The 27567-nt window shown below is 44.9% G+C and overlaps 3 protein-coding genes across 5 annotated transcripts; all 3 read right to left on the bottom strand.

Moving 5' to 3' along the window:
• Positions 1–904: 904 nt before the first annotated feature.
• SMIM26 (small integral membrane protein 26) lies at positions 905–2424 on the bottom strand. The gene is made up of 2 exons (XM_040059362.2): positions 2280–2424; positions 905–1394 (listed from the first exon to the last, which is right to left on the bottom strand). The coding sequence occupies exons 1-2, from the start codon at positions 2395–2397 to the stop codon at positions 1210–1212; spliced, it is 303 nt and encodes a 100-aa protein (XP_039915296.1). The 5' UTR covers positions 2398–2424; the 3' UTR covers positions 905–1209.
• A 289-nt stretch (positions 2425–2713) lies between these two features.
• Positions 2714–17322, bottom strand: SEC23B (SEC23 homolog B, COPII coat complex component). Of its 3 annotated transcripts, none has more exons than XM_040059123.1 (20): positions 17217–17322; positions 15180–15415; positions 14135–14192; positions 13476–13562; positions 13082–13318; positions 12627–12712; positions 12025–12169; positions 11333–11491; positions 10518–10633; positions 9447–9570; positions 8846–8926; positions 8442–8531; positions 8062–8168; positions 7773–7926; positions 6346–6423; positions 5888–6049; positions 5565–5651; positions 4414–4569; positions 3530–3595; positions 2714–2974 (listed from the first exon to the last, which is right to left on the bottom strand). In XM_040059123.1, exons 2-20 carry the CDS (start codon positions 15398–15400, stop codon positions 2885–2887), a joined length of 2304 nt encoding a protein of 767 aa, XP_039915057.1. In that variant the 5' UTR covers positions 15401–15415; positions 17217–17322; the 3' UTR covers positions 2714–2884. The 3 variants fall into 3 exon arrangements, with proteins under 3 accessions (XP_039915057.1, XP_039915056.1, XP_039915059.1); XM_040059122.2 differs by lacking the exon at positions 17217–17322 and adding an exon at positions 17014–17154; XM_040059125.2 differs by lacking the exon at positions 17217–17322 and adding an exon at positions 16451–16744.
• Positions 17323–20363: 3041 nt separating this feature from the next.
• On the bottom strand, positions 20364–27567 carry POLR3F (RNA polymerase III subunit F). The gene is made up of 9 exons (XM_040059735.1): positions 27474–27567; positions 26898–27015; positions 25216–25283; positions 25025–25092; positions 24635–24747; positions 23969–24112; positions 22505–22612; positions 21604–21795; positions 20364–21023 (listed from the first exon to the last, which is right to left on the bottom strand). Exons 1-9 carry the CDS (start codon positions 27527–27529, stop codon positions 20946–20948), a joined length of 945 nt encoding a protein of 314 aa, XP_039915669.1. The 5' UTR covers positions 27530–27567; the 3' UTR covers positions 20364–20945.

The following is a 27567-nucleotide window of genomic DNA, read 5'->3' as shown; positions in this document are numbered from 1 at the left end:
CAGATGCGCAGGGGAGAGGCGTGCCCAGGTGTTCGGCCTTCCTCTTATTGCCCATAGGGATCTGGGGGGGTGCCTACGAAAAGGAGAATATGCACGCAAGCGGAGCAGCATCTGCTACAGAAGAGCTATAGGGACACAGCAGGATGCCCATAAAAATTAGTGGCCGGGATGAGCACTCAGGAAAAGGAGGTGGTGGCTGTAAGGACCTGAAGAGTCCATGTGGAAAGGTGGGTCTGCAGGTGCATGGGCTGTGTAGGACTTGGGTTGTAAAAACTTCCACAAAATCAAAGGTGTGGGTGGACTGGAAGGGCAGGGACACTTTGCACTAGGCCAGGTTGCTCAAGGTCTTACCCAAAACCTGGCCTTGAACACTTCCACAGCTGGGGCATCCAAACCCTCCCCGGGCAAGGTGTTCCAGCACCTCACCACTCTCACAGTCAAGAATTTCTTCCTAATATCTAAACTAAATTTCCCCTCTTTTTATTCGTACCAATTCCCCCTTGTCGTATCACCACAGCTCCTGACGAAGAGTCCCTCTCCCTACAGCATCTCTGCAGGGCCCCCTTCAGAATTTGGAAGGATCTGGAAGCTGAGTTGTCTGGGCAGAGGAGATGGGAGACAGATTTCCATACAGCAAGATGGCAAACCTTAGAGAGCCATGTAGGGCAGGGCAAGATATGTCCTAAAAGGGCTGTAGGGAGAATCCCAATAGAAACAGGGAAGGTGATGTCCCATAAAGACTAGGGAAAACCCTATAGAATGAACACTGGTTCTGCCCACAGAGCTGAGGAACAGTACCCTACAAAGAGACATAGCATGTGCAAAATCAGGAAAACCTCTAAAGAAACAAGAGCCTGGAGCAGAATATTCAGTAAATTTTTAGCTCACAGAAACACTTCAGCACTTGTCACTCATCTCTTGAGAGCTTTTATTTGAAGGACCATTAAGAACTCTCATACCCAAAACATTAAACTTTCCTTCCCATTTACTAATCGTTCCCAAAGTATCCCTTTCAGAGCTGCCCAGCTGGGGAGCAATCTCAAGTACATCCTGGATCACCTGGGTACATCCTGCACACCAACTGGCAAAGCAACTTCAGCCCAGCTGGGCAGAGCTGCTGTTCAGCAATGCAAGCAACAGCTTTCCAGTAGTGGTCTGGTGCCAGGAACTGGGACGATGTTCTCAGAGGTCCAGCATGTTCTGAACAGCTCACTTTTCGGAAGGAGGCTCATCATTTGGAACAAAGAATGATACTGCACGCCTAAGCAGTCGAGTAAGAGGAGGCTGAACCTCTTTGTATGTTATTTCTGTTGTCACTGTCAATCCAAAAGGATATTCCTTAGTGTGTACTTCCTTGTGGGTCCCTTGATTTGTCTCAGGATCACTTTCATTCTCTAAGGAATAGAAAAGATGGTAAGGGGGGAGGAGACAAAAAAGAACACAGCAATAAAAATGTCTTATCCCTTTATCATGACAGCTACATGGACATTCGGTATTCTTCTTCCTTTTCCTTGCATCCTGAGGACCAGATAGAAAAGATCTATCTGTAGCCAGATAGATAATGTCTGTTAACTGTAGCCAGAAAATGTGATTTACTAGGGTGGGGCACCTGCACTGGTACTGGACAGTTATCAATAGTAGAGCAGCAGTAACAACAGGCTTCCCAAGCTATCCACATTAAAGCTAACCCGAGCAGCCCAGTGCAAACATCTATTAATTCTGCCTGACCACCCTCTGAGTAAAGAAATGCTTCCTAATGTCCAGCCTAATCCTCCCCAAAACAGCTTTGAACCATTCCCACAGCACAAAAAAAAAAAAAAGCAACAGGCTGGGAAGAGTCTAGTCTCCGTTCCTGTGACTTGAGATAAAGCACAGGAAGAGTCTCCCATCAACACGGGATATATCTTCCTTCAGGAGGGACTGCCAGGGATGGGCCGGGCAGACACCCGGGTCACTCAGCCAGCCCGAGCGGAGGTTGCACTCCGGCAACCGCACAGCCCGAAGTGCCCCAGGGGAGGGCGGGTAACACCCAGCGTTACCTTCCCCGGCCTGGGAAAGCGGTGGGACCGGGACTGGGGGGGATCCCGGCGCTTACACTTGGCAGCCAGGAGAGCCCAGGACCCGTCTGCGGCCGGGCTCTCCCTCATGCAAGTCCCGCCTCCCGAGCAAGCCCCGCCCCGGACACGACGCGCGCCGGCCCGGGTCTCCCTCAGCGAAACCACGGTCGCGTCAGTCCTTCCCCGGCCCCCTGAGGTGACCGCAGACCCCGCTGCCGGTACCAGTGCCGGCTTTGTCCAGGCGGCTGTAGTAGATGAGGGCGCCCAGCGTGGTCCAGCCGCCCAGCGAGTAGAGCAGCGCGGCCCTGGCGTTCCACACAGCCGCGCGTGCTGACTTCATCACCGCCCGCGCGGACACCTGGGACGCCCGGACCCAACGGAGCACGCGCGGGGGGCGTGGCCGGGCCATAAGGGAAAAAAAAGGCGCCAAGTACCGCCCATCGCACCAAGAGAGGGATTTGGGGCTGACACAAAGGAGCAGTGCTCCTACCGGGTTTTATTTTTCATTAGAACAGCCCCCTGCTTGCTGAGATATCTCTTAAGAACATTAAAAGTTAAGCTAAAGGCTGTCAAAATCTCGGTTGGCTATAACACCTTTCAACTCTAATTACAATGTGTGGAAAATGTAGACTAAACAGAATATAGACAAACAGGAATACAAATAAATTAGAAGAGAGAAGCAAAAAACTCTCCCTGAACGTTTATTTTGTGTAACAGTTAAAACCCCTAGATTAAAAGAGAGAAAAGGAGATGTAAATAAATTGCTCCACTTCTGTCATCAGCACGATCCATGTGAATCCTCTGCTCCTGCTGCTCAGTTTGATTAGTCACGATGCACTTGTAACTGCCAGCTTTTTAAGGTGGTCCATGAATACCTGGAGACTCACATCATCTGTCAGGATTGGAGCTCCCGATTCCTGCAGAAAAAATAAATAATGAGCCTAAAATACTATTGCCAACACTGGACGAACTGAAAGCAAATCACATGTCAGCACTCTGAACTAATTGCCTGCTAAAACAACCACCTTTTTCTCCTGCAAAAGACAGATGTTACTCTTGGTGTTGCAACAGCACCGACATTGTCCTCTCCTACAATCTGAACTGCTGCAGAGAATTCTCTTCTTCCTCAAGCACTAGGAATTTTGCTGCCCAAACCTCTATACAAAAAGGTAAGCAAAGAGGATATAAAAGTCTAGTATTCTCGGCTAAATTAGATCTATATGTATCCTTATGCTAGTTACTTTTTCCAGAATACTGGAAATGCATGACATCCAGGCTTGGAAACTCCATTCTGATCATCCACTGCTGCCCACCAGTGCTGCCCATCTTAACAACAGCCATGATAAAGAACCAAAGACAAATGTAATGCAGTTTGTGGCCACTTGGTGAGATAGCATGGCTTCTGCACACACAAATATGTCCATGCATATTTTACAGCATTCCCAAACAAGAGCAGCTCCTCCATTGCTTACCTGGCCCCAGGCATAGAGGTTATTGTGAGTCTGAGAAGGATTCACTTTAGACAAGAGGAACCGGGCCTATAAAGACAAAAGAGGAGGAGTTTGGTAAAATGAGAGACCTGTCTGCTCCCTCAGGCTTCATCTCACCTTAGATGCATGACCAGCAATGTTTCTCTGCTTTTGCAAGGTACTAATTTAACTTAAGCAGGTTTCAAGTCCAGAAATCCCTGCTCCACAGAGACTGGCTTGTATCCCAGGGGGACTGAGTGCCCTGCTACAGCAGGATATGCTCATCTGGCAGGGCAGCTCTGATTCCATGGGACAGGAATCCATGGCACAGGAAACACCAGCACTGTTTTCCCCATGCCACATCTGCTCTTCAGAAAAGGGCTCAGTGCAACACCAGTGTAACAGGGTCACATCAAAAATCAACACCAAATCTTTGGTTTGGAGCATCAGTTCCTGTCTCTTCACTGCTACAAACAAGCACAGCACACTGCAATTCCAGGAAGAGCAAAAATAAGAACAATTTTATATCCTCATTCAGTGTTTGAGAATTAAGAAACAGATGGTCAATCATTCAGCATTACTATCCTAGCAAGCTAACTATAGGCACATAACCAAATCATCTATTTCCCACCTTTATACTGGGGAATAAAAACATATTTAAATTGGCTTTTCCATTTTTTCTGACCCTTAGATTTCATAAGCATATCCAGCAAGTGATTAGCTTATTAAAAGACAGAGTTGTAGTAAAAGGTAATGAGAAAATATGCAAGCTCTCTAGTTTGAAGAGCTAAATTGTATTTGACTACCAGAACCATCCTTTCAGAAAAGTAGAATGAGCCATTTGCTCTAGGCAACAACAGAAAGAATTCCTCCAGAAACTTCCTTACCTGACTGCCCCCATGCTCAGTGTGGATGTACCGTGGCATTGGGAATCTGGTCTGCAAGATTTCCTGGGCATCATCCAGTGGGGCTTGCAGGAGGTGCTTAAAGTTTTCATATTCAGGCATGTCTTGGTATCCAGCTTTCTGCCACTGTGCAATAGTCTATTGATGGGACAGGGAGGAAATGAAAATGGAGCAGAGATATCTACAAGCCTCCCCTTGTTACCCTGCTACATATGCTTCTGCTTAGGGGGCAAACACACATCTTCACTACTCTGGCTACAGCATTACTTTCTGTCCCTGAATTTAAGCACAGGCACCCAATGCAAAAGCTGGCAGCAATCTGTGCAGTGCCAGAGCAATTTTTTGAAAATCTTCCATGTGTTTCAGCATGTGCCAACACAGAAATGAAGAATTTATACATCACTGGTATTTTTAATATGACTTGGCCTTACAGTATTTTCAAGGTATCCATCTCATGTACCATATTATGCAGCAATACCTCTATACATACATACATACATACAACAAGGCAGACACTCAGCTCTTCCCTTGTCTGAATTTTAACCAGTTGCTGAGTGTCTTGCTCTGCAACAGAAGATAGAAACTCTTTAAGGTAACTCCAGAAGATTTTTAGAAAGGGCCAGTATCTAAGCACTTCCCTCAGTCATGACAGAAGGAATATAGCAGATGCTTTCAAAAACATCCACTATTTAAATGCAAAAACTGGAGAACTGCCTGATTTCTTAAAGAGCCGCAGTACTTAAGGATGAAAACCCAGCAAGCAAAGACTGTCACTCCTCTGAAAATACTTGCAGCTCTGTAAAGATATGTATCATCTTGTAACTCTGCCCAGCTTCATTTCCAGTTTCTCTGGCTTTTTCCAGGCATGGTAAGGGACTACCTTCATGGTCAAGCTAACACAACAGCTGCTACTCAGTGCAGTAGATATCCTTTGTGATTCCAGTATTATTTTTACTCTGACAGTGGTTGGAATTATATTCCAACAGGCAGCACGTATATGACATGGTCATTATGCTGTGTGGGCTTTTTAAGTTAGTTTGTTAGTATTTCGTACTACCAGTTAGTATTTCATACTACCATACTACCAGGAGGGAAGGACCACAAACAGAGGAAGAGAACGTGTTTTACCATACCTCACCAAGGTAGATGACTATCTGGAAGAAAGTATCCATCAGCAGGATTTTGTCAGGAAGAATACTGCTGCTGTCCAAAAGCACTGGCTGGGGAAAATAAAGAACAAAGGCAGACACCCCTAAGCCCTCAGATCTCAGGGTGCCAGAGAGCAATTCCTGTGCCCATACAAGTGCAATTTGATATGATCTTGAACAAAAGTATCTTGTCCTTTAATATTTTTTTTTTAAAATCTATAGCGACCTTTTGGATGAAATAGTATTACTTCAACTGAGTACTCATCATTTTGGGTTGATTCACCTCTTCCTGGAAAACACAGACTCACCTCAGGAGGCCCATGGAAAGAATAAGCATAAAGGATGGGCTGGATCATAATGAGGGACTGGGTCAGATCCTGCCTGGCAAAGTGGTGCCGGTAATAGGAAGATTCATCTGGACTGTTATTGAAGACCTGCAGGAATGGGGAGCGTCGCAGGTGGAAGATGAACTGCACCAGAAAGAGGAGTGAGACAAGAAATGTCAGCCAAAGTTGCCAAAAACTTCTCGACCCAAGTCCAGTATTTTTGAACAGCAAATTCTTGGAGAAAAGTCCACTTCTAAACAATTCCTCAGACTTCCTCCCTTATTAGTCTCTTGCAGCACTGAACTAAAGGACCATTCTATTACATTAAAAAGCACCTGTTCCTCCCCTCCTGAATCTGAGAAATAGTACAAGATGTTTTATCATCATTCCCACTTATCCCTGCACACTTTTCCTATAGCTGTGGGAAGTGACATTCTTACCTGAGGATACAAAGAAAATGATTCTGACAGCCTAAAAGAGTTGGGGTCATCTTTGTTGTATTGTCCAAATTTCTGACACTGTTGGAAGCAAAATGGATACTTTGGTTATCTCTCTCTCTTCTTCTATTTTTTTCCTTTTTTAAAAATAGAATTTACATCTCTTTTTCTACAAATTGTTCTTCTGTTAATTTTTAAACCATCAAGGCATGAACCTGACAAGAACAAGTACTACAGCATTTACATTTTTCTTAAAGTCAGTGGTTTCTCTGTCTTACTGGAATGAGAATGAAGATTCAATCTATTTTGATATATATATTAATAAAGTAGAGATTTGAAATTATCCAAGAATGAAAGAAATTATGCCTCTTCAGCACTACGCATTTTTTTCCATTAATTCAGGGCTCTTACACCTAAACTGTTCTGTACACTATGGAACACTTCTTGCAGAACAGCAGCAGACCAGTATTTCACCTTTTCACTGAAAATGAGTATCAGTGGTTTTAGAAATTAAACTCTGAATGATCCCACAGTCATTTCAGCACACGGCTTGACCTTTTTTGTGACTGTGCTCCAATCTCTATTTGACTGGCCCTGGTTTTAGGGTCTGATGTGCCATACTGTGTTAGGACCAACCCCACATGGGTGTTTGGACAAGACCAGCACTGATTTAGGCAATTTGGGCTTGTGAAATTCAAAGCAAGAGACAGTAGGAGGTCGCAGAATTAATTCAGATTGCTATCCTGAAGTTGGACTATGTATGCAGTTTTGGGCTCTCCAGTGCAAGACATGGATATACCAGATTAGGTGTAGCAGAGGCCACCAAGTTAGTCAGGGGTCAGGGACTGGAGCATCTTATGAAGAAAATTATTCTGAAGAAGCTGGGTTTGTTCAGCTTGGTGAAGAGTGGGATCAGGGAGTCAACTTGCCATCTACTGACTGGTAACTGGGGAAATGGAAATTCTGATTGAGAGATAGAGGCAGGGGAGAGGGAAAAAAAAAAAAAAAAACCAACCAAAACAACCAGTGACTGTGATCAGACACTGGAACAGGCTGTGAAGAGAAGCATAAGAAATCCCATCTTTGGAGATCTTCAAGATGCAACTGTACAAGACTTGGAGCAAGCTGCTCTAACTTCAAAGCTGGTCTTACTTTTTAAGCAGGAGTGGTGAACCATCACCATCCTGCCTGCATTATTCTGTGTTTTACTATCTCTTATTCAATCTCAGGTTTAACCCTTTCAGCATGATGGGATGTTCACGTACCCTATCCTAAATTTGCTGGTCACACTGGGTTCTGAGTTATTCCATGCTACAGCTATGTGACCATGATCTGAGCACAAAGCAAGTCAATCTGAGAAAAGATTGCTGTTGTGTCTTCCATTTTTACTGAAGTCAAGAATGCCCCCAAGTTCAGTGTGTTGGTCTTACCAGCCTGATGAGCTGCCTGTCCAGCCAACGCAGAACATCAGGTCCCTCCTCAGACTCAGCCCTGTACACTCCCAGCCGTGCCATGAGCACAGCAGCTGCCTCCTGGTCAAACGCAGCCTCGATGTGCTGGAGCTGAGTCTGTGCATCTGCCCAGCTGCAGGGTTAGCGAAGGGTTAGTGCCACATGCACCCATGTGTGCCAATGCATGCAACAAGAAGCCTGGAATCCCAGTACAGAGTGGAGCTGAAGTTGCTGCCACTCTGCCAGAGCACTGGCACGGGGTACTCACTTTCTGGCTATGGTGGTGACACGAATGCGCCTCTGGGTGCTGGAGTGTTGATACTGAGTGACAAACTGCACTGCCCCTCTGCCTCCCTGAGGGATGGGTGCATTGTGCTGCAAATGAAACAAGGTCAGCCTTCAAAACATGATGGCTTTTTCATAACTCTTCCCAGCTCTAAGAAGCCCCCAGAGCACATAAAAGAAAGGGACACATGCAAGAAGTTTCTGAAATTATTTCCTCATCACAAAACACTTGACTGCTTTGCAACCATCCACCTGCAACACAGGGGTTGCCATTGCATTTTCTGGACCTGTAACAAGTAGTTTGATCAGTAAAAAAGATGATTTAAAAAAAAAAAAAAAAAAAAAAGAGAAGCCAGACCTGACCTGATTTACCACTTCAAAGTAAATGGCCAGAGTTGTACTGGGATCCAGACTACAGATTTTCCATTGAGATGTCCCTCCAATTCCAATTTCCTGCACAAATCAAAAAGAAAGCATCAATTTTCCTCCAGCAGCAGGAAAGGCAAGCTTATGTTAAATTCTGATCAGAAGTACAAGTAATGGCAGGCCTTCCAGATTCCTATCTTTTGGATGTGAATAACGTTACTGAAGGCCATACAGTTAAAAGAAAGCCTTAGAAAACAAGAATTAAGTCTAGGAAAGGCTGTCATTTCCTAGGGATGTCTCCTGGAAAACTCTGATGTTCTAGTTTAACTGTAGGTCTAGACAGAAACTTTGCATTGTGTATTCATTTCTTTATGAAAGATTTTTCCATGTCAGAAACTTACATTTTCAGAGACACATGGCCCTTTAGCATTCAGGGATGTACATGGTCCAATGGCTCCTGCAATTTTCAGCTCCCTGGAGGTCTTGAACAAGGTAAAAAAAAAAGGTTGGCTTTTTTTCTTCCCCCCATGAAGTCAGCCAAATAGAATACACACAGTCAAAATTAGTTGCTCAGCTTTAATGAGATGGTATTTTCCCAGACCATCCACTGCTACAATTAGTGAAGGTAAGAGAATCTACAGAGCCAAATTTTAATAAGGAAGACATATTTATAGGGATGAAACAGTATATGAAATGCTCCATGTTGAGTGAGGAGAGGCTGCTTTAAAATAAAACAAAACCAAACCAAGCAAACAAAACAAAACAAAACAAAACAAAACAAAAACAAAAAAAAAAAAAAAAAAAAAAAAAACCAACAACACAAAATTACTAAGCTTACAAATAAAAATCCCACCAGTACCGTGCTTCTCCCAAACCACAACATCTGACCTCAAACATGTAGACATTCCTACACCCCAAACATTCCAGAGGCTTAAAATTACTTTTTCATCAACAGCACTTGTATTTCCCCATTACTGTCATCCAATCAAACTCATCTCTCACCTTCACATCCAGATTTGCACCAAAAGCCATCCGAAATTCCCCACTGTAGCCTTTGCTAAATACCCGCTGGAAGGTCTGCTTGAAGAGAGAAGTGTTGAAGGAGTCTCCCATCACCATGTGTCCTCTGGGAAAGAAAAAACAAGGGAACTGAAGCAATTGGGAACTAGAAGTACAAAGGATACATCGCTGAATCTCTGACACGTGCAAACACATGCAGTTACTGCTTCAGAATGTGCCTCTGCATAGGCAGGATTCACACCAGGGAGCACAGCTTCATGGGTGCCTCCTACAAAGCCACATGGGTTAGTGCTCCACCTTTGTCAAGTCTGCTTTCTCAACTCTATTTCTTGCCATTGCTTCAGCTGCCTTCAAAATGTTTGTGTTTCAACCCTGGAAACCTCTTTGCTCAGCATGCTTTCCCTGAGCAGGACTGGAACCACCTTACACCACACCATGGGTGGATGTACCACTGCAGCACCACGAAGGTGTTTGGCCTCTATTAAGTTCCCTGGCAAACCCAGGCCTGACCGAATGCAGCTCAGTAACACATCCACAGGGTCAAACAATCTCTCTTCTCCATGCGGAGCACTGAGGGGTTATTTACAAACACCTTGCACTTGCAGTAAGACATGCCAAGTCCCCAAAAGGCCTGGGTTAACACACAGCCTTCCTCACAGAGACATTTTCCAGCAGTATAGAACACAGACACTGACCCCTTAAAACATGTCACATAAAATTGGGCCCAGGGAAGTCAAGAATCGCTAGAGAAAGCATAAGCAAGCTGTTAAGCAGAGAAAATCTGGCCCACATAAGGAAAGCTTCTACCCACCAGTGAGTTTCCTAACAGCAGTGCTAATTCACATGCTGCTTTAAGATTCCAGAAATATGTTCTGGGATCAGGTGAGTCTTGCCATATAATTCCTGGCAAATTCAAACCACAGTTTAGAACAGAACAATAAAAACCCTTCTGCCCTGGCAGCACACTTAACTGCTTCCTGAACTATTCTCCCCCTCCAAAAAAAAACCCCAAAAAGCAGACGGCAGCTATGTGCTGCCCTGCTGTGAACATACCCAGTGACATTTGCACAGCACTTCATCTCCAGCAGCCCTGTCTGGTCCAGGGCACAGGCATAGATGTCGATGCAATGCCCATTGGCTGCAGAGCGGTTGGCCAGAGTCTCGTAGTGCTGAGAACACACACCCATTAGTTAGGAGGCTGCAATGTGCAATTTCTGCTGCTCGCTACCTCAGGCCAACACAAGGTACAGATGGGACAACCACCAGTGCTGTGGTAACTAAAGAGATGTTGGCTGCAGCACACTGCTCCCTTCTAGGATGTGGGATGCATTTGGATGAGCCTGAGCTTATTGTCTCAAATACAAACAATGCATAAATTACATGGTATCATCTAGTCTCTGACGACTTGGTGGGAACCCAAAGATATGGGAACCCAGGTGATTGTTAAGAGAACAGACGTCATCCTGCTTTCTCTAAGCAGACAGGCACATTTCATATCTGATGTTTTTATTATTTTAATGGTTGTTTTATATATCAAGAAGACAAAGGAGGCTTTCTGGAAATAACCAGTTCTTAGAAGACAGATTTTTTTCCTCTCCAGAAGGAGATACAATGATGTGGGTGAACAAACTCTTCACACACCATCAGCTAAGAAACAACACTGAAATACTTTCTTCTCTGAGAAGGCACAAGACAATGATGGAGAAGTAACTAGGAGGAAGCTGTTTTACCCTTCCCTTAACCATCCTCATAATTTAGCGTACACAAAGACTCAGATTATTTCAAGGACAATCATGCAACCCACGTGGTGTTCTGACACAACATTCAGTTTCAGCTTTTAAACACACCCATCAAACCCTAGTACCCACTTTGGTGGCCTTCTTCATGAACCTTGCATTATCCTTCTCTATGTCATGCCACGAACGGATGGGTGTTTTCAGTTCATCTCCCACCACCATGCCTGGCCCTTGTGTTGGTGGCCCGCCTGTGAACAGCATTATTCTGGCCCCTGTGTTTGGAAATGTACCCTAAAGTAAAAACAAAGACTTATATCAGAGAGGGGGAGGAAGAAAGAAAAAAGGAAACTGATTAGATGGCAACAGTGCTTTAAGAAGGGTCTGCACATGCTTCTGCAATGTCACTGGAGACCTGTCCCTGCTAGAGGCTGCCTCAACAAACAGCGATGCATTTCCTGACAGTCACAGCACACAGATAAAGTTTAAACCCAAACCATGTCAAGCTTCATGTCTTCGAAACAGGCAGTTTCTTTTTACTTGTATCTTAGATGATACTCAGATAAATCCAGAGCATAGCATCACCTCTTGTGTGGCAACACACACAAGAATCAGAGACTAAACATCTGCAAATGTTACCATTTAGATGGAACCTTCCAGCCCACTCTGTATCACCTGGTGCTAGCACAGCTCAAATGTCAGGAGTGACAAATTGCACCTCTGCACCCCACTGTAACCCAGCTGCGCTGACACCTGCACTTATCTCAGCAACCATGGCCATATGCTTACTTTCACCTGCACATCTTAAACAACAGAATTAAAAGTACCTCCAATAAGCCAACTGCAATTGAAAGAGCCACTCCAGTAGAACGTAAGGGTCTCCTTCCCTGGGTCACTGGCCATGGGTCCCTTTGCAGCTCTCCAAGCAGATCTGTTAAATTCATGTCAATCTTATGCACGGGCTGTAGGAACCTGCAAAAATGCAAACACAGTGTTTTCCTGCTTCTAAATTCAGAGAAGAAAAAACATGCAACTTTTTTCCTGGCACGCATAAATATCACTGAGACAGTAATCAGAAGTAAAGAGACATGAAGCAGATTGTCTTCTTACATCCAAACTTTCCAAGATAACAAGCTTGTGCAAAACAAAAAATTTCATCAAGGCAAGACATCAGGAACTGACAAGAAGGCAAAGTCACATAAAGAACAGGAAAGAAGTTCAAAGGTGAGTTTGCTGAAAGGCATGAGAGCTAAAAGAGAGAAGATGAGAAAGAGAAAACTGTGTTCAATTGAGGTAAATAACTGTGACAAGACAATACCATTTAAATCTTCTTTTCCCCTCTTGGAAACCCAGGGTTAGAAGCATGACCTACAGGCATAAAGGGGCATAAAACATCTGCCCTGCTGTGTGCTGAGCTGATGAAGCTTACCTGCTGGAAATAACAGGCTGCTCTGGAGTTTGAAGAGGTCTTCCATGTTGCATGGGGACAGCTGGCCTTGAAAGCCCAAGCATATCCTAAGAACAGTAAAGAAAAGGCAGAGGAGATGTACTGTTCAAACACTAAAAATATTATTTATATTATTATTTAATATACCCTGAGGCCTGCAATACTGCACCATTAAATATACTTAAATCTGTAAAATTACTCATCTTTGCATTGCCATTAGGAATGGCTCATAGGTCCATTACGTGAGATACACAAACTCAATCTTGAACAAGTTTCTAAGAAATTTACAAAGACAAAACACAGATACTGGGAGGGCAACAAGCTCACAGTTGAGAGCACTAAGCCCTCCTTCTCCCAGAGAATCCTGTGCTTGAGAGCCCAAGAGAGCTAAGGGCTACAAACCCCTGGACTGAGCAGCCAGGGATGGCAGAGCACACCTGTATTTGCTTGGCTGTCAGATCCTTGGTGCCCCGGAATACATAGCTCTTGGAAATTCCTTCACAGCTCAGCTCATGAACCTGGACCATCCGGCCGAAAGTGATGAGCCCTACTAAGGCATCAGGAGGCAGCAGGCTCAGGGACATCTGCAGGGACTCCTTCAGGGCCTGCAAATCCTCCTCTTCCAAGCACATGTCCACAACATACAGGAAGACCAACGGCGTCTGTGGACCTCGCTGAAGAAGAGGAAGAAATAACATTTTATTAAAGCCTCCAGCCAAGGAATAAAATGAGCCCCTTCTTAAGCATTATCCTAAGAAAATTTTACACATATATCATTTGTCACAAACAAGACAATTGTGGGAGCTTCAAACTTGCCTGTGGTTCATTTACCTGCACTATATATTCAATTGTTGAAAATTGAGGCATAAGTTCTGCTGGCTGATTGACTTCAGAAATGCCTGCATATGCGGGGGGGAACTGAAAAAGAGAACAAAAAATTAGGACAAGGAAGTTGCAGGACAAAAATGTAGGGCTCTCCTCTGCAGCACAGAGCCTGTCCTGCTCATGATTCAACTTTTTATTTACTGTCACTGCACCAATCTGATTAATTCATAACAAGAAACCCACAGTGCTTTTTTTAAGCACAGACAACAAGTGGCTAGCAGGATGGACAGCTGCTCAATCCAGTGTAAATAAAAGATAAGGCTACAGCAGCAATAATGTATTAGTTGAAATTCTTTTAGCCATAGTTTCTGATGGCAAAAGTCTACTCAAATCTAATGGATTCCATATTCTGCAGGAATACTAAATATCAAATGCAAAAAACAGTGGGAGACATGGAACAAAATAGCATTTTTATCTCCTTACTATGCTCTGCATGCCAGTAAAATCACTGATAAGATGTCAGGTAAAGCAGACTGTAGTCTGGCCTGGGTTCAGCAAGAGAAGAAGGCCAAGGGGTCTAGAGAAGAAGAATTTATGTTTCATGTCCAGGGAAGGCCATCAATAAAGTGTTCATTGAAAAAGTGGGAGTGCATTTTCCATCTTACCTGGTTTCTCTGAAAACAGAAGTTACAAGCCCAAAGCTTGGCCCGATAGTCAACCTGGCTGCAAGGGAAAGATGAGGCATTGGTGTGACTTCAGAAAAAATTTTACAGCACAGCTTCACAACTAATTCATTAATCCATGATGGTTCAGAGCACTGAGGAAGAAACAGACATACCACCTTCAACATCAAGTGTTTCAGGGACTCAGACTTTTGTTCTATTACCAAGAAGTTCATTAGCTAATCCAGCTATGCTGTCAGCGTGAGGGACCACTGACACCTCTCTGAAGCTCAACCCTTGGCAGACACAGACTTAGCTCTAATAATTCTTTCGCTACACTTCGGTTCATCTCATTGTCTTATTGTGCAGCAATAAAAACTGTAGCACACAAGTGCTCTAGTCTCATAGCAGCAGGAGCCATCCACCCAGATCTTGTGCAAATACAAAACAGGTTGTTCCCTGTGCCACAGAGTTTACTCTCCTCAGCCCAGTACAACATCCTGCTAGTGCAGGATGCTTGCCACGTTCTCATTCCATGGCTTTGATCTCATTTTACTTCCTCTTACTGGCATTCCCTGCTTTTTCTCAGCCCAACACCATGCTCAGAGTATGCATGATCATCATACAATTTTGGGACCAAGATACTTCTCTAAAATTGTTTCATTATGTTCGTACTGGAACTGACCTACAAGCATCAGGATGTGTAGGAAGCAGGAAAACAAGTAAACATCATAGTCCAGAGCACAGTATCAGTATAATGGGCACCTTTGTCTACTATGAGTCTCCTCATGCACCACAAAATTTTCTAGGATGGTGAGAAGACTCTCTGCCTTAGCCTCCCGAAAGACCCTCCTGCTGTCTCCCCTGCTCTTGCCAGTTCCAGCAACAGGCATGCTGATGTATGGATTTTAACAAGACCACAACACCTAAATGAAAAAGGGTGGCAGGCACTGGGCAGAGAAAAAGGGGAATAAGGAAGCAGTGAAGTTCAGATGAAAATTAGGTACTATCCAGCCTCTTCCAACATCCCCAGCTGAGCAATTCCTACCAGAGTGGGTTGAGCACAGCTTTGCAGGTTGGCCTGCTGCAAAGCACTGGTTCGTACTGAACAGGGGGCAGGTCTAGACGCTCCTTCAGCGGGGTCAGGAGACAGGCCAAGGGCACAACCATCCTTGTGGCCTCGAGCCTGCTGGAGGGCCACACGTTCCAGCTGAAGCGCACTCCATCACGCTCCTCATTCTGCTGGATGAACTCCAGATACGTCGCCATGGCACTGCAGAAGCCCTGGAAGGACAGAAGAAGGCACGTTCAAGCAGCAGCCACTTGTATGGACAAGAGGCCTGCAAAGGAGCTCAGCAGACCCATTACAGGTGGGGGCACAAGACACTGCAGGCGAAAGCTAATACAGTACAATGAATTAATCCCATTATCAAATGAACCACAAGTCCATTAATCTCTTCTGTCCAGTGCTCTCAACAACATTACAGTCAAATTCAACAAAGAAACAAGGAAAGCTAACACACAAAGTCAGAATGCAAGAGATTGTTCTGAGGTTTTTTTTCTTATGAGTCACATTTAACATCTCAGAATCCAATCAGCCTCATGCTGGCCTCAAGGCAATCCTGCCTGACTGGGTCAGTGAAGGAAAACAGGCCAGATTTGCAACACATCCCACAGCCTTCAGCTGAAACGCTGCAGGGAGAAAAGGAGGCCAAGTCTGAGACCAAAACAATCACAGATGTCACCAAGCTGCCAGCCTGACCTGCTTACAAAGGAAAAGGAGTGCATGAAAAAAGGTCAAAAAAGGTCTTTTGAACACTCAGTCTGCATGACATCATTGTCACACTGCCAGTAAGGAAGGAAATGAGAGTGCAGAAGACTTAGAGAACATCAAGGATGAATATCCTCAACACAACAGAGGAGTCATTCTTACTAAACTCTTCAAAATAACACACAAACAAGAGCTTCCAGGCCATCACTACTTTTGATTTCTCTGAGAAAGGCAAGGACAAGCCTTTCTTGTCAAAAACTTACTTGTCAAATCCAGACCACAAACACCACACAGCACTAGCAGCAACTCACGGAGGCAAAAGCAGCAGCTCCACAACCTGCTTCAGACAAGGAAACTCAGAGGTTCACCTACAGCTGCAGATGCTTCAGGATTACCTTACTCCTGGTCCTCACTGCAGGTGGGATATTCAGGAGGGCCACACACATAAGAAGTCAAGAAGCAACACCTCCCTTCAGAGGAGGGAAAGTTAGGGAGAACTGCCCCATGTTTCTACCCCCCTCACTGGGTGAACAAACAGAAGGACTCACAATACATCCCCACCACCAATCGGAATGTCAAGGTGAAAGTCAGAGCTGAGTCATCCTGTAAAAGATCCTGCACATCAGAACAGCAGTACAAACATTTGACATTTCAGGTATGCAGCACAGCCACAGGGCAAATTTATTCTATATTTCTCCAACTGTAGCCCAGCACCACTTCCCTGCCCCAGGCAGAGCCTCGACTGCCATGATGGGTTTGCCATGGGCTGCGGCCCTGCTTCGAGGTTAGGACAGCGGGAGGACAGGTGTAATCACCCAGCTGCTGCATTCAGCATGCCATAGGAGACACCACAGATCCCCCGCGCAGCCAGAGGTGCCACTTCCGCCCCCAGACCACTGATCCCTAGTATGGCTATAGGGCAAAGCACTGACCCGCTGCATTGCTTCAGGCGACACTGCTGACCCTCCACAGGGGACACGCCTGACCCCAGCCCTGCCCCTGGGGGACACTGCCGATCCCCAGCCCAGCCAAAGCCAACACCGCCGAGCCCGTGACGCTCTGTGGGACTGCTGACCCCCATGAAAGCACTGCACCAGGGGACACCACTGACCATGATCAATACCCCTTCAGGGGACATCACAGACCGCCCCCTTCAGACCCTCCTGCAGGGGACACCACTGGCGTCCCTCACAGGGGACGCGCCCCTGACCCCTTCCTCGTCACAGAGGCCGTCACTGACCGCCTCACACCGTCTCCCCTCAGGGGACACAAACCATTCCCATTCCCACCCCCTTGGAATCCCGCCGCTCCCACCTGCCCGCGCCGCTCGCGCCGCTCCCTCCCGGCACGCCCCGCGCGCCCGACAAGGCCAGCTCAGCGGTAGGCGCTGCCCGCAATCAAGATGGCAACGGCGGCGGCACACCCGCCCCGCCCTCGCGGAGGCGCTGCCGCCATCTTGGCTAAGGGCACGCTACGCCACCTTTCAGAACGAAGGGAGAGGCGTGCCCCTACCAAATATAGCAAGGCGGCCGCGGCAGAAGGCCCATCTTGGCTAAGGGCGGCAGGTTCCGGGTTGGAAGGGCGACGGACGGTGTGTCCCTGCTAAATGTGGGATGCGGTGTCGCTGTTCCTACCTTAGTACGGCATGAGGGAAATAGTTCTGCCGTTAAGGGGCTCGGCGGCTTGGGGCCACGCTGTCGTGTTTAGTAGGGAGCATAGAACTTCCTGGGAAGGGGTTATGAGTAACACCGAGACACTTTTTAAAGAAATGTGAAAAGTGTTATATGGCTCTACGCAAGATATTTACTATATGTATTACGTTGTATTGATTAGTAATGTTGCATTAATATTTTGATAGTATGGTAAATGTAGTTTCTTAGTTAAAATGTAGTTTTTATATATCACCCACAGGACAACATAAATCTTTCAGAGAAAAAGAATTTATTACTTCCTTATCAGAAGAGACCAAATTCTCCTGCCTTGCTCAGACCAAAAGACGCCACAGAGATAAAAGGAAAAAAGTGACACTAACCCGAGAGAATTCTTATGAGTTTGAATGGAATTTATGCATCATGTATGAAATGTATGAATATTCAAAAGGCTATTGCTTTTAAGAGATAATCCTTTGTTAACGGGGGTCCTTCTTCGGAGTTTTTTAGTCGGGAAACACCTAGACGTCTGTTACTTTGTTTTTATTGTCTCGTATTGACCTAACCCTAATTGTTCAAATTTTTATTACTCTAATTCTATTTTTATTACCATTTTTATTACTATTAAACTTTTAGTTTTTTAAAACAAGTGATTGGCATTTTTCACATAAATAAACTGCAAGCCCCACACAGTCTCACCTTTGCTTTGTCTCAGTTCCCGGCTCCTCTCTGGGGCACAGGGTTCTGTCCCCGGGCACGTTGGCTCAGCAACGCTCGCTGGGCAAAGTCATCCAGCCCAGTAGCAAGGCAGGGACAATCCATTGGACTTCCCTCGCTCTCTGTTCCCTGACCGAGCTTTACACCCACATCTGCTTGAGGCCACAGTGGTTCATCAGTCTGCCAGGAAATCTGTACCCCAGCCTACTGTGGAGACCCCTGCAGTGCCCAGATCCTTGGGAGAGTAGAGGTCCACGGATGAACACAATTTTCAGGGAGCCTGCGGATATGAGGTAGCAGTCTGGCACCCTAACTTGCCCCAGGAATTTGTCTCTGCCTTGAAATTAGGCAAATACATTCCCTCTTTCATTGCTTCCATCTTGTGTTGCTTCCCAGAATCTCTTCCAGAGCCACGGAGGTAAGGTCTTTACCTAGTGAGTCCGAGACAGGAATCCTCCCCTGCACCTTTGTGTGCATGCCGTGTAAGTGGTATTTGTCCTATCTGAATACATGGATGCAAATTCATTCCTGAATCCTGCAGGTTTTCACACACATTCAAGATGCAAAGGTATTGCAGTGAAATACCTCAATCTGCCTCTAAGATTTTGGGTGTTTGCCTTACAATCATGCAGTGAGCAGCCTACAAATATTCCCCAAGGCTTCTGTGTGGGTACAGCTCCACTGTTGCTTACAGGAAATTATTGCCCTGTGATCAAGTCTACTCATCTATGCACTGTCCAGGTTCGGGGTTTTGGGTTTTTTGGTTGTTTTTTTTTTTTCCCAGTTTTCTTTCTTTTAAATGCAATAAATCTCTGTTTGGAAAGTGTAGAGTACAGTTCCAAGTTCAAAACAAAGCAAAATAAAAGGCTGGCTGAGGTGATTCTCCAATCACTCCAGTTTCTTCCCAAATCTGCTCTGCATGTGGAGGCAAAAAAGAAACCAGTCCCACATCTCAATGAAATTACCTTGGGTGGAATAGAGGATGTCAGATCCCAGGCTGCCTCCAGGGAAAAGAGTAGCATTTTGCCCTTGTCTTCTCTGTATTGAGTGGTTAAAGGGGGCAGAGGAAGTACAAAGCTCCAGTCATTTCACGCCATCTCTTTTGTAAGAGCTGTTCTGCTTCTGTAGAGATATGCATCCCTTTCACCTGAAGACAACACTGCAGCAAAAGGAGAGCCTGCTGGGAGTGCTCAAATCACTGGGACAGTCCTTCCATGGACTTAGCAGTTCATCAGTGCTCATTGTTTGTTCCAGTACACACCTAACTGCTCCCAAACAAGGAGCCTTTGCCTCTGCATCTATACCCTCCCTGCATGGGACAGGAGCCATGGGAGTTTTTTTTACTCCTTGTACAGCACTTACCCCCATTAGCCTCTGTCTTCCATCCACGCTGTAAGGAGGGAAATGGAAATCAAGCAAGCTTTGGACACTTTCGTATGTGATCCAGACTGCTTTTATAAAGTGCAAACTCCTGGACAGTACTGAAAATGCTGATGTAAAGTCTCTTACCCTTATGAGGTAAACTGTTCCAAAATCTACCTTAAACCCTCTGTCAGGCCTACCTAGGATGCTGCTAACTCACCCAGATGTGCTTTCCCACCACTCTCTCCCCACAGCGTCCAGAAGGCTTTTTTTCAGCCAGGCACATTTGAAAATAGCCAGATGCAACAAGCCTTGTGCTTGACACCCTGTGATTGTTCTCCCCCGTGCTGCGAGACTGTTGTGAAGATACAGAGCAATTGTGGAGAGATCCAGCCTGGCCAGAGCCAGCTGAAGCCACAGGCAGCAAGTGGTACAGGGGCCAGACTGTCTGTGCACAGCCCCTGTGCACCCCACCCTGCCTCCTAGTGTGTTATTCCAGCCCTCTGCTACTCTGGATGCTGGAATCTATACATTTTTCTCTGTATCATGAGACTAGAGGAACCCTTTCTCTTGTGGAAAACCTATCTTCTCAGAACACCTCTTCTCTAGATTCCAATGGAGATATCCATGAATGTAATGCAGCTGCAGAACTCACCACCAGAAATTTGATGATGAAGGAATAAAAACAGCAGATGCAACACTAGGCAGCAATACAGGAAATGAAGCACAGACATACATAAGAAAAATCAGGAGTTTAATTATAAATTAGCAGGTAAGAAAGATAATAAAGAACTAGTAAGTGTTTGACATATTCAGAATCTTTCCCACATCAGATTCATAGTCTTCAATTAGATGGATGCTATTATGGGAGAAAAGTGTCAGCTTTAGAACTTAAGCATCCATCAGTAGCATTAATTTGAAAGCAAAATTTGGGATTTCATTCTTGGTATCACTTGTTAGCAAGTTTTACTGATCAGCTGTGAGGGACTGGTAAGTGTTAAGACTTAAATGTCTCAGCCTTGTTTGAACTTTATTTTGAACTGTTGCTTAGAAATCTGTTTTAACGTTAACCACGTAAATTGCCATCTCCAATTTTGGTACAAGAATGGATCTACATTTCTACTTCAGCCTTGATCTTCAGCACTGACTCCACTTCCAGTCCACTCCCAGGATAGTTCACACAGCTGATACATGGCTGGTTTGTCACTCCATGTCCTGAAGTTGCTTACAAATTTAGAAGTCCGCTTTAAAAAAAACAAGCTGCTTTGTTACTTTGGCAATGAAAAATGAATCCAATTCACAGTTTTCTTCCACTTTAGTACTCCAACCACTCTGTCATATAAATACAGTTTGATGGAGAAATTTCACCGCCTTCATGACAATCATCAAAAACCTGCAAAAGAAAGCCTTGTGTCAGCAGAGTAATTACTTCCAGTTGGATAGTGCTTGCTGTGTCTAACACGCTCTCAAGCTTTCTGTTTCTTTCCCAGTGGATCAGCATTAGTCTAACAGAGGCCAAAACCTAGGAAGTCTTATGGCAGCTCTGAAGGAGAATGGAAAACTAGATCCCACCACAAAGGGACATGTTGGCAAGTTTTACCTATAAACCAGTTCACAGTCCAGGGAGGAGAGACCAAATGCTAGACAGAAATAATTTAGCTTGGTAAAAACACAGGCAAACCTGGGATCAGAAATACAATAACATAATTTGGAATGCGCTACACTTAACAGCATCCTTTCACATACAGTCCAGTAAAGAGACAGGCTGGAAGTGGGAAACACCTGGCAGAGCAGGTGTTTGGACTAACTACAGAACTTGTTACACCACAGCTAAGGCATCATGGGCAGCTTTTAAGCACAGCTGGCTTAGCCCTGAGACTGACTCGCAGGCAGAACTTGCCATGTGCCATCTGGCAAGGCCTGTGTTCAAGAGCTGCATGCACCATTAATGATTCACAGAATTAGTTACTCACAGGGCAGAGTCCACAAGGTGTCCTGACCAATCCAGTGGGCTGGATGAGAGGACTAATGGCTCTGTACAGCCTCATCTGCCCATCCACACTGCCCACTGTCCCCTCCTTGGCAGCAATAATGGTCATCTCCACTTTGCCATCATAGATCAGAGTATTCAAAATGGTCTCAATGTCTTCCATTGACAACTCTACCTATGAAACAATTTGTGAAATAGATGCTAGGAAAGATGCGTGCCAGTGAGTCCTGCAAGGAGGAAATGAGCAAACACCATGAGTAACAAATCCATAGAGTTCTAACCTTGTCCAGAAAAAAACACCAGTCTCACTGGGAACTTTATGGAGTTATGCAGATGCAAAAAGAAAAGCAAATACTTGTATCTCCTACCTCCTGAGCACTTTTGATTTGCAGTAGCCTTGGTCTTACCAAAAAGAACTTCCCAATGTACCTGAGATGTTTCCATTATCCTAGCACAATATCGTTCCAGTTTTGCAGGAAAACAATTGTGAAAGAAGAAAAAAACCAAGACTACTAAAGATATACTTGTTGATGGTTACCAGTAATGGTGGGGTACTGTTCCCCTTCTTTTTTCCCCTCCCCTCAAATTCTTTGAAGCACATATGTAAAGTTAAGAGAAATTAGGAAATCTAAACCAGCTGAGATAGTTAGCAAGGATGCTTATTCTTTTACATGTTTTTGAAAACCCACACGGCACAAGCTATCCTGGAATGCCAGGCAGTATCAGTGACCCTCCCCAAAAAGCAATGAACCCACAAAGCTCACCTCCACTACACAAGCTGTGGGGTTCTAAGACACTTATGAGACCTTCAAGTTTGCAGTACTCAGCTCCTATAGCTAATCACGCACTGAATAGTAGTAGTAGTGAGATTAATCTTTTCTGACCTTACTGATGCCCAGTTCACAGATGTATTTCCACACCTCATGGGATGAGGCAAACGAGCTGTTCCTCTGTATCATGGGGTTCTGTTTGCTGTCTCGAGCTGCCTCCGCCTGAGAAAAAGCAAAGATTAGTTATAGTCAGCACTCACTGCCAAGAGCCTTATTCCTGCTTGTTTCAGGCAGACTCAAAAACAAAACTTGTTTTCCATTTCTGGGACATTTAAAGCCATGTTCTTAAGACTGGTGTATGTGAGACAATGCAGTGAACAATCGAATATAATTTTTAAATAAATGATATAAAATTTACACTATAATTCAGATTAATATGAAGGAACACCAGCATTTTGTTAACAAAAAAAAAAAGTTTCTGCTGTACCTAGAACCAGTTAAAAATATATTGTAACAGAATAGACAAATGCTACAATCTGCGGACATGTTTAATGAACCAGGGACAATTTAGATTAGGGACAATTGTCTGCTAGGCAGAGCTACCTGACTGATTACTGCCTTACACCCCCTCAGAAATGAGGTGCTCTACAGAAACCAGGGACTTTTCCTCGATTTTTTGGTCCTGTGCTCTTTCTGCCTGTTTTGTGTCATAGTTTAAGACAATTATACAGGATGGAGACTCCAAAATTAGTTACCTCCCCTTTAGTTTTAACCAATCTCCTTTCACCAATAAAGAGACAAAATGGGAGCAGATAGAAGGGAAAAAATATCAAATAAAACTTAACAGCCTCCATGGTTCCAAATCTTCCACAACTAACAGTCAGAGCAGGACAGGGACAAAACAAAATCTGGACAAATCATTTCCAGTCAAAAGGCTCAAATGCTGCCAAAAAAACTGGGAAAAACTTTCCAGCAAGTGGCAGATCCACCCCCTCCTTGACAAAAGGCAGGCAGCTGGAAAATCATGGAGAGAGGGTCTGACTCCTCCTCGGCTGTCCTGAGTAGTAGCAGCGGGAAAAGATATTGCAAAATGCCCTCTGGAACAGGTCTGGACTGCAAAATGCAGCTTCTTGGGTTTTGACTTGGAGACTCACCCCAGGCATCCCCCTCGGGTGCCTAGGGAGAACAAAAGCACTCCTTTCGCATCCTTTCATTCTTAAAGGGATCCCATACCCCCCTTCCAGGATAAAACACACAAGTTCCTCTTTCCTGGGTTGCTGGGTCTTAGGGACGGTAATTCTCTTGGGCAGGCTGGCATTCAGAAGATAAGGAATACACAATTTTGGGTCACTTAGGAGAGTTTGTCATTGGACCTCAGAGACAAAAGGATTCCCTCCTTGTCCAGGGTGTAAAAATATCCATCATTAAAATACAACACCATCACACTTACTGTGACAAAAGCAGTAGTCCAGTACAGATTTGCCAATATACCTGTAATAATGGCCAACGCCTATGGAAAACCTAAGCCTTGACTAGCACCTGTTTACAAAACAAATGGCAGGTGACTTTGGCACTCACCTTACTCTGCAGAAACTTAAAACACTGTTGATTTAACACCTCCACAAACTCAGACTCGAAGTCCTGGTCACTGTACCAGGCCCCTCCAGTGACAGAGCGGTCAGGCTGCAGGTTGTATAGCATATAGACCTTCTTCTTGGACGCCTGTTGGAGGGAAATGGACAGCTCTCAACAGCTGAAAGCATTCAAAAGAAAGAAACATTTAAGCAGGTAATCTGCAAAAGAGGTTTATTACTCCTATACCTAAGGCACAGCAATCCACCTGACGTGAGCTATCCTCAACATATTTGACCCTCGGGTAAGACAGATCAACCCATTTCAATTCCTAATCATTTTACAACATAGTGTTGGAAACTAGATGAAGCCAGCATCTTTCACATGAACACAAAAAAGCTACTGCTTTTCTGTGTCAAACTTCTCTGCCTCCTTCTGCTTTACCAGAACCAGTGTGAACCAGATAACTGAAGACAAACAGCAGAGAAGCTGACCTTTGGACCCAGTATCTCTTGCACTTCAAACCTGCACACTAAAGAGAGTCAAACATTGGTGCACAAAGAGATAGCTGGAGGCAAAATGAGGTTTCTCTGCCCCCAGGTCCCTGTTAAAAGCACACAAAGCAGGCAGCAGATATTTGAAATTGTTTTAAAAAAGTCACAAAATACTCACTGCCACAGATTTAACTGCTTTAATTAGTTTCTTGCTTTCCAAGTTTTTCAGTATCTTGTTGATCTCTGTTAAAGGCAGATTACTTTTGTACCTGATGTCTCTGCTCCAAATACCTGTTAAAAAACAGAGAAGTGAACAGAAATAAATAGAAGAAACCATTTGTTTCTGTACATACCAACCAAAAGTCACATCAGAACACTGCTTGGGTTGCTTGCCTGCCACTCCTAGCAAAAAGGAAGGAATGGACAGAAGGGATTGGGGAAAAACAAGCAGGTGTGGGGGTTTTGGATTTTATATTTGTATTGTCTGGGTAAGCATTTATGACTTTGGACAGGAATGGTCCCATAAGTAAACAGAGTTAGTACAATTCACAAGTATAATTTAAAGTACCTTTGTTGCCTGCATCCTCTATGATTTGGTAAACCAGCTTCTCTTGATTGTCAGAGCCTTTCATTTTACTGTAAAACAAGACAGACATCAGGATTTTTGAAAGGTCCAAGTTTTGAAAGAAGGTGGATTTGTTTTAAACTATAAACAAGAATTGTGCTCCAAATATGTTCACCCAGCAAACACAGGCTTACCTCGCATTTTGAGAATCTTTGATTCTGTACAGGAGACCTGCACTGCTCCTCAGAAGGTCCAGCTGCCCCTAGGAGAGATGGGCACAATGCATTTACTTTCCTTCAAACAGCATGTTTCAGATGGTGTTTTGGAGGAATATTCTGAAATTCTAAAATAAAAACCTTATTTAACATTAACTAAAAAAAGAAAAATGAAAAATTACATTTTTAACCACTGGAAACAATAACAGCCTTGAGGATATTTTTTTCCTCTGACAAGTTTCCACTCATCATCAGCTATCAGAAATAACAAACAGTTCCTGACCCTTCCCACAACATCTACACAATTCCTATTATTTTTCCTGACTTTCACATGGTACAAGGGACATCAAATTTTTGTATACTTTGGTCTCAGTTTCCACCAAAGCACTCATTTGCACAGCAACCCAGAAATCATGGTGGAACTCTGGAACAATTCCAAGTTCCAGTACCAAAGTTCTACATTTTACTAAGTGGCCATCATTGGAAAGCTGACAACTTTGATGGGCAGTGACTCTTAGAAGCAAATTTCTGGCATCACTTACACATACAAAAAGATTGTTCTGCTCTGCATGCTTGTGGCCAGGAAAAGTCCTTTTCCGAAATTTCCTGTTTTGAAGAGTGTTGGGGGTTAGGTTTGTTCCTTTTTGTCTTTAAGAATTTTTCCCCATAAGTTGCTAAGAGACTAAGTACTGGTGCTTAGATAGTGCTTAACCAACACAAAGGAGGAGGAAGATCACACGAGTTTTGGGGCTGGAAAAGGATAGGGTCGGGGAAGTTGGGGGTCTGCTTGCTCTGGGCATCAGAGAGGACGGTCAGGCTGCAGTCTGCTGCAGGAGAAGTCCACTGCAAGAGAAAGTCTGGTCCTGGGAGATCTACCATCATCTGCTCGTGTGCCCAGGAATTCTGAGCTCCTTCACTTGCCCTGCTGGAGCTGGGCCAGCCCTGCCTGGGAGTCGCGACTTTTTCAGCAGTGCTCTTGGTGCTGCGCTGTAGCCCTGCACCCCGCTGCCTGCCGGGACATTCCCCCTGCCTGCCGGAGACATCCTGCCGTTCCAGCCACCAGCCCGGGAGTTTTCCACCGTTCCAGCTTGGTGCTCTCGGAGTCCCAAGGGATCTGACTGCCCCGGGCTTTGTGAAACAAAGCCCCTCGAGGTTCCTGATTCTGTTTATTATTAATGCTGTAGTTGTTGTTGTTTGTTTGCCTTATTATATTTACTAGTAAAGAACTGTTATTCCTCTTCCCATACCTCTGCCTGAAAAGCCCCTTTAATTTTCTAAATTATAATAACTTGGAGGGAGGGGATTGGAATTCCCCATTCCTAGAAAGGCTCTGCCCCTCCCTAGCAGATACCTGTCTTTTAAACCAAGACAAAGGCAATTAGACAAGCCTTAAAGTGTGTGTATAACGGCATTAACATTCACTCTTTCATTGCCAGCTGATTCTTTCCTACAGTTACAGCCTTGGTTCTTACAGATTTGGCAGGTTTCCCCTATGTGCCATCAGAGCAATCCATAAGCTTGGGATTTTGTGAGGGGTTCAGAGAGCACCTTCATATATGAGAGTATGAGCTATCCTTTTTTCTACAGCTAATTCCCCATTACTAATGGTCCTTGTGGTTACATATGTGCTGAGGAAGATGATGAAGGTGGGCTGTCCCTACCATGGAGAGCAGCCTGTTGATGGCCACAGCTCTCTGCTGGGCTTCCATGTGAGGCATGTCATTCTGGATCACCTGGTCTGTGATGCCATGGGGGAACTGGTGGCACAGCTCAATGATCCTACAGGAGGAGAAAAGCAGCTTTAGAAATCATGTTCTGCTGCATTTAAAACCAAATCCAAACAGCAATGGAGTCAGGATGGAAGAGAATGACAAGAACAGCTCAGGGGAAAAGTATCCATCAATTGCTTCTTGAGAGAGCTCAGCACCAACTCCCTGTGCACCATTTCCCTTTCCAAGACCAGAAAAACTCAGGACAGCCGAAAGTGACCTCACCCAACCCACACTCCCTTTAAGCACCTCCCAGCACGAAATTCTCAGTGCCCCCAACAATCCTCTCCTTCAGCACCTATTTCCTGATTAACACTCGAGTGTCGAACCACCCTCCTCAGGCCTTGAAAGACAAGGCCCCGCCACGCATACTGCCCCCCGCCCCAAAACACATCCTTCGTGCCTTCCACACACCCACCCCTCGTCCGGAAGCCTCCCTGCCTGCCTGCCTACGGGCACCCCCAGCACCTGCTCTCGATGTCCATGGGATCAGGCACCTCCGGCTTCACCTTCACCTCCGCCATAGCACGGTTGGATGTGGCGCGACGAGATGACGTCAGAT

The sequence above is a fragment of the Hirundo rustica genome, chromosome 3 (genome assembly GCF_015227805.2).
Source record: "Hirundo rustica isolate bHirRus1 chromosome 3, bHirRus1.pri.v3, whole genome shotgun sequence".
NCBI lineage: Eukaryota > Metazoa > Chordata > Aves > Passeriformes > Hirundinidae > Hirundo > Hirundo rustica.
The sequence above is the reverse complement of the archived record's forward strand: the minus strand, read 5'-3'. Positions and strand labels throughout refer to the sequence as shown.